The sequence below is a fragment of the Triticum urartu genome, chromosome 7, assembly GCF_003073215.2.
Source record: "Triticum urartu cultivar G1812 chromosome 7, Tu2.1, whole genome shotgun sequence".
NCBI classification, from domain to species: domain Eukaryota; kingdom Viridiplantae; phylum Streptophyta; class Magnoliopsida; order Poales; family Poaceae; genus Triticum; species Triticum urartu.
In genome coordinates, this window is record NC_053028.1 from 123076076 (window position 1) to 123082584 (window position 6509).

Below are 6509 nucleotides of genomic sequence, written 5' to 3' on the forward strand. Positions count from 1 at the left end.
CCAGGGGCCAGACGCCAGGGTTCCTAGCGTCTGGTTCGCAACCCAGACGCCAGGGATGTTGGCGTCACCTAAAGAGGTCAAAATCGAAAAAAAATTTTGAAACGAAGTCAAATAGGGATATTGTTAGCCTTTTAGGTCAGAACAGTAATTTTGTCCGCACACGGCTGGCGATGGAGATGCACTGATTTCGGCGAGTCCAGCTTGTCCGCGCACGGCCACAGCACGCCTGCTGGAGCTGCCCGTGGTTCTCATCGATCAATCGACCGGGCCGGGGCATTTATGCAGAGTTTTTCTCGTGGACAATCCGTGTTGCCAAACAGTGTTCTAGTTGACGCCTTGCATGCGTCGCCATTAACTACCCCGTGTCTCCCGTCGAATCAACTTAATTTTCTCCTCTTTTACCACTATACTCCAGGGAGACAGGAGAGTGGTCAAGGGACGAGATAATTGCATGGGGCAAGAAAATGCTTTGACAACAGATCATAAAGCCATCAGCGGCGATTGCTTTTCATGCCATATGTATAGCGTGGCGCACAGTGCAAATACTTGTGTAAATCCCGGATCATTGGAGGAAAATTATACATGTAGAAAGAAAAGGAGAAGTTGGGCCAGATTGCTCTGCGAAGAGATGGGCAGGGACAATGACAAGTGACAACTACTCCGTAGGAGAGCTCTGCGAAGAGATGGGCAGGGACAATGGCCATATTTAAGGCCCCCTCATTCAATACCGTCGTACGCATATTCTCCAGCGCAACAAGAAGCCCAAAATGACCAAGAGCCCCCAGAACGAAGCCATCCCCCAAATCGACCAAGCCCGCCAAAACCAAAAGCCAAATGCAGAGCTCCTTCCATATTACTTCCTCCGTTCATAAATTTGTGTAGAGATTTCACTAAGGATTATATACGAAACAAATTAAGTAAATCTATATTTTAAAATATGTTCATATATTTATATGTAGTTTATATTAAAATCCTAGAAAGACTTATCATGAACGGAAAGAGTAGCATGCACTTGGCCACCATGGCATGCATGTTTTTTCTAGAGTGATCGATGCATGCATATCGATCTGCATAGTGCATGCATGTGTTCTTTTCCTTTTGTCCATGCGTGTGAGTGAGTATGTGCAAGCCATCTGCAGTGCAGTGATGGCGCTTACTAGTTAAGCCGCGATGCAGAGTAGGTCAGGACTTATTTGGTCCCGGCGGCGACGGGAGCGAGCGAGCCGGAGGCGCGCCATCAAGCCATGGAATGCATATAGCGGGCGTCGATCAAGCAGCTGGCTGGCTGGCGCGGGAAGGGAAGGGAACAGCTCCTCCTCCTCAGCGGACGGCGGGCAGGGGCGGGCGGGCGTGCATCAATGGCGCAGTTAAGTGAGGTGGGGATGGCGACCAGGCTGCTCGCGCGTACCTACGTACGGCCGCCAGATAGGGAGCGGGCGCCCTCCCTCCCTGGATCAGAGCTCACTCACACACGCGCGCCCTTGGATGGATGGATGGATGGATCATGGATGAGACAGACGGCGGCCCCAACCGCCGTACTTAAAGCGCGTGGCCGTCCGGCGATCATCAGCACAGCACGGCGGCGCGCGCATGCATGCATGGCCGGTCGACGCATGGCGTACGTCCGAGTCGGTTGTTGGGCGTGTCGCATGTGCTCGCCCCGTGACGCAGACACGTCTACATACATGAAATAAGCTGCTGCTTCGTTCGTTGGTTGGTCTCTTCGACACGACGATCGATCGACCAACGACAACAAAGCTGGGGCCGTTGCTGCACACATACTTGTATAATAACAGGAGTAAGCCAGCAAGCGATGAGAGCAGTAGACTTGTGGCAGTACAGGAGTACGAATACAGGCAGCAATAGTAAGAGGCCGGGCCCCGGAGAGCAAGCGGGGGGAGGCTGGCAAGAGCAAGAGCAAGATCGAGCGCATCATCTCATCCATAAAACTTTAACCAGATCTCTTTCTTTTCCATTTATAACCGAAATGAATGTTCATTCAAGGCTGTACATTGATGGAGCCAAGTCAATACCCGAACCATGCATTTCACCCCCTACCCCCTCCCCTATTCTCTGCCACACACACACACGCAGCACCAACACATAGGAGGAAAACTGGAACAATGGTGGTGGCGGTGCTGCGGCGGCACGAGGAGGAAGAAGGGGACAAGCAGCAATGGTTCGTTCTTGACTCTCTCGCTGTCAAAGGGCGCCTATCATATCTCTCTTTCTGATTCCTGATCTCTCTGACTCTGACTGACTCACTGACTGACCTGACCGATGCATATGCATGCATGAACTAGTTTAAGGTGGACAAAATCCTGTAAAATTACGCTAAAGATAAATCCAAAACGAAGACTGACGAACGAGCGAAGCCTAGACATGGAATGAGATGGTGTGACGGTGGATGCATGGATGGATGGATGGACGGACGGAAGGAGAAACAGAGAGAGAGAGAGAGAGAGTTGCGTCGGCTTGAGATGCCGCAGCAACAGCAGGTGGAGCGCATGAATGCGAGCATTCAACGCACCAACCAACTGTTCTCTCTCTCCCTCCTCTCTCGTCAGAAACACTAGACAAACACTCTAGCTTAGCTCGGATGGATGGTGGATGCACGCCCATGGCGGCTAGACGCAGTTGAGGGCGGCCTTGATGTTCTGGACGGTGGTGCTGACGAGGTTGTTGACGGTGGCGATGGACTCGGCGTTGAGCTTGGACGACGGCAGGCTGCTGATGAGGATCTGGAAGGCGACGCTGACGATGCACCCCGCCGCCATCGGGGTGGCGGCGCTGGTGGACGCGCCGCCGCCCACGCCCGCGGGCCAGATGGCGAACCCCGAGGGCAGCAGCGGGATGCCCGACGGGTCGGCGCCGCTCATCATCATGTTGGCCGCCGGGATGTCGATGGGCGAGTACACCACCATGGAGCACCCCGACGCGTCCGTGCAGCTCTCCTGCAGCACCAGGATGGTGGCCTGGCCACCTTGGGGCGTCTGGCTCGAGCTCACGGCCTGCGATTCAAAAGTTGCCAGGATCAGATCAGACGCCATTAACGCAAATACTATCCGCAGTGTTAATGCAGCAATTCAATGGAGACGGAGCATTATCGCCTCGTCAAGTCGTTAGTCATTACCCGCAGCAGGGTGATGCAGTTGCCGGGATTGGGGCCGTTGGGGATGCGCGACACCGGCTGCACCGAATTCTCCTTGCACAGGACGTCCCACTGCGTGCGGCAACAATGGCGAGATACTTGGCGTCAATGGCGTGTGTCACCCGTACGTACGTGACAAGAACCGTGACAGTGCACTGTGGTGCGTGAACGTAGGGAGTTAAGCAGAACGAACCTGGGTGCGCGTGTTCTCGTCGCGGAGGAAGCCGAAGACGTGGTCGGCGGGGACGGGGAGCCAGACGGAGGTGGCGGCGCCGAGCACCACGCCGTTGGGATGCCCGGGCTGGGAGCCCTGGTTCATGGACACGCGCACGCACACCTCGTTGCCGGCGGCGCCGGGCATGGTCGTCCACTGGTGCTGCGGCGACGCCGTCATGCCCCCGCAGAAGCTGCTCACCATGCGCTGCGACAGCGCCATCATGCTGCGTCTCCCTTCGGCCGTCACTGTCAACAAAATCCATCATCGTAGTTAGTAAAACAAAACAAAACAAAAAACCGATCTTGCTTGGGGTTTAAGGGCCCATCGGGGTACCTCCGGTGGTCTCGCCGTGCATCACGCCGGGCACCTCGAGCGAGGAAGCGTAGCGCTCGCAGGCGCGGTGCAGCGCGGCGACCCAGCGGTGCGCCCCGAAGGCGGCGCCGCTCTGCACGATGTCGCGGTACAGGGGGCCGATCGGGCTCTTGTCCTCGATCTCCATGTGTTCGACCCAGGTCACCTGCCAACAAAACAATGTCCATGTCAGAACAACTCTCAGAAGCACAGCATGCTACACAGGAGAGAGGCCGATGGACTGATCGGTCGTTGGCTCGTTGCTGACTGACCTTGGAGTAGCCATTGGTCATGTCGGCGATGAGGCAGCCGGACGGGAGGCGGCGGGAGCGCGGCGGCGGCGCGCCGTAGTGGGCCTCGCGCTGCATGTCCGCGGAGACGTCGGCGATGGCCCACATGCCCTGGTCGATCTGCCGGCAGTAGCGGAGGAAGCTGAACTCGCGGGTCGGGACGGCCGGCGTCATGAACTGGAGCTGCTCGTACATCTGCACACCCAACACCGTTATGTCAGACTCAGATCGCGACTGATTAAGATTCTATGAAGAGAAAGGAACGGATTCGACGGCGTTACCATGACGAGGGACTCGTTCCTCCCGTTCAGGCCATTGACGAGGGGGTCAGTGATCCGCGCGTGGGACACGATGCTTGGGAAGAACTCCATGAACTTGCTCTGCAGCAGCCAGCAGCAAACGGTCAGTTCAGAACTACTCGATCAAGAATTGGGCAATCGGTCGAACGGTTGGAGGGGATGGATGGGGACTCACCGGGTCCATGAACACTTCGACGAGGTTGACGGGGCTCATGCACACGATCGCCGAGTCCCGGGAGCCCTCGACGCGGATGTCTCCGGCGCGGAAGTTGCTGCTGCCGGGCTTGGAGTAGATGGAGTCGTACTCCTGGACGTCGATGGTCTCCCGGCCGTCGCCGCCGGGGATCTTGACCCAGACGTTGCCGCCCTGCTGGGTGAGCCGGATCAACTCGTCCATGGCCCGCGTGGCCATCTTGGCCATGTCGGGGCGCTCCTTTTCAGTCACGGGCGCCGGCAGATGCATGGTCGGCATGTCCGACAACGGCATGCCCAGGCCAGCCCCGCTGAGGAGGTCGAGGTCCAGCGACAGGCCGCCGCCGAACGGCTGGTGGTGCCCGCCGCCCATCGGCACGCCGCCCATTGGCACCCCGCCCATGGAGAGGTCAAGAGAGGAGACGTTCATCTGCGGCGTCCCCTGCGGCAGCTGCGTGAAGGGGCGGCCGAGGTACTTGGCGGTGAGGCCGGCGACGCTGTCGAGCTCCTGCTTGAGGCGCGCGTTCTCCATCCGGAGCTTCTGCTCGTCGAAGTAGTCTTCCGCGATGGGCGGGCCGCCGCAGGTGGGGCAGATCACATTCTTCAGCGCCTCCCGCATGGCGATGTTCTCGCACCGGATCTTGTCATTCTCCTGCCGCAGGAAGCAATTGTCCTGCCGTTCGTGCTGCGCCTGCCATATCCATGCCATCCACAACAAACAGATTCCGCCCAGTTCAGGAAACAATTCAAGACCAGATCATGGAGAAGAAGAAGGAAAATAAAAGAAAAAACAGAAACCTCGAGCAATCAAAGACTCGAGAGTCCATGGATGGCAGCACTCACCTTCATCTGCGTGCGGCGGTTCTGGAACCAGAACTTAATCTGGCGGGCCTCGAGGCCGAGCTCGCGGCTGAGATTGGCGCGCTGCGCCTCGTCGGGGTGGGGGCACTCCTTGAACATCCTGCCAACACACACACGGACGACAGACGCCATTACTCCTCTCCACCGATCACCGGCGGCAAGAATTAAGATCACAAACAAGGCGAGAATTAAGGCAGGGGGCGCATGATTAAGAGGATTACGTACGCCTCGAGCGTCTGAATCTGGCGCGGCGTGTGGCGGTGGTAGCGCTTGCGGCGCTGGTTCTGGTTCTGCTGCTGCTGCTGGTGCTGGTTGCTCTCGGATCCCCCCTCCTGGTCATCCCCGAAGTCCATGGTTCTCGCTCGCTCGCCGGGCAGGAGGAGAGGACTGGAGGATGAGCAGGGGGAGGAAGAACGAGAGAACTTGGCACTCTGCGCTGCGTGGCCTCTCCGGGCTCGCCCCGGGGCCTATTTATACGCGCCGGAGAGGTAACGGCAGCAGCGCCGGGCCTCGAGGATGAGCACGCGAGAGGGCGAGCCGCGAGCGATATCCGCTGGCGTTGCTTCGCCACCCGGACGCCACCCCCGCGATCTTTGTTCCCGTATGCCGATTTTTGCACCGAGCTGAAACGCCCGATTTGACCAGCTAGCCAGCAGCCCCGCTCCTCCGCCGCTGGCTGGCTGGACCTCCCTCTCCCCGCCCGCTCCCGGCTATATTTCTATCTTCCCTCCTCACCCCCTTCGTCCCTATCCTCCTCGCTCTCTCCACTCCACGGCGCCAGCAGCGGGCGGGGGGTGGTGGTACTAGTAGAGTAGTAGTAACCGGTGCGGGCGGAATTAAGGGCCGGCGATTTTAAACACGGCGCTCGATCGTCGGGGCCATGACCACTCCCCCTCCCCCTCGCTTTCTCTCTCCGCGCTCTAGATAGACTGGCGCTCTGTTGGGCTCCGATGGGCACAGCTGGAGCCATTTAAGGCCAAGCGGGTCGGGTCCGCGAACACTCACCCTTTGCTGTCAGCCCTCCCCCCGTAGTAGCGCAAACCACTCCCTCCAACAAAGCCTGGATGATACATGGCACTTGTGGCATTTTTTTTGGTTCGGAACCACCAGCACACGAGTCTCCTCGTGCTCGGGGTGTGCCTCCATCC

General features: G+C 58.2%; 1 protein-coding gene across 1 annotated transcript; it reads right to left on the reverse strand.

Moving 5' to 3' along the window:
* Window positions 1–1944: 1944 nt before the first annotated feature.
* On the reverse strand, window positions 1945–6284 carry LOC125523405 (homeobox-leucine zipper protein ROC8-like). Its single transcript, XM_048688438.1, has 9 exons — window positions 5587–6284; window positions 5344–5461; window positions 4484–5191; window positions 4291–4389; window positions 3992–4204; window positions 3702–3885; window positions 3345–3613; window positions 3134–3223; window positions 1945–3011 (listed from the first exon to the last, which is right to left on the reverse strand). Exons 1-9 carry the CDS (start codon window positions 5712–5714, stop codon window positions 2628–2630), a joined length of 2193 nt encoding a protein of 730 aa, XP_048544395.1. The 5' UTR covers window positions 5715–6284; the 3' UTR covers window positions 1945–2627.
* Between the last annotated feature and the right edge of the window lie 225 nt (window positions 6285–6509).

Bases quoted from the DNA above. Each gene is read 5' to 3' on its own strand.
- LOC125523405 (XM_048688438.1), bottom strand. From the start codon at position 5,714: ATGGACTTCGGGGATGACCAGGAGGGGGGATCCGAGAGCAACCAGCAC. The intron at 5,462-5,586 runs GTACGTAATCCT...GTGTGTTGGCAG, and splicing joins CAGATTCAGACGCTCGAGGC to GATGTTCAAGGAGTGCCCCC. The intron at 3,224-3,344 runs GTTCGTTCTGCT...TGCCGCACGCAG, and splicing joins ACGAGAACACGCGCACCCAG to TGGGACGTCCTGTGCAAGGA.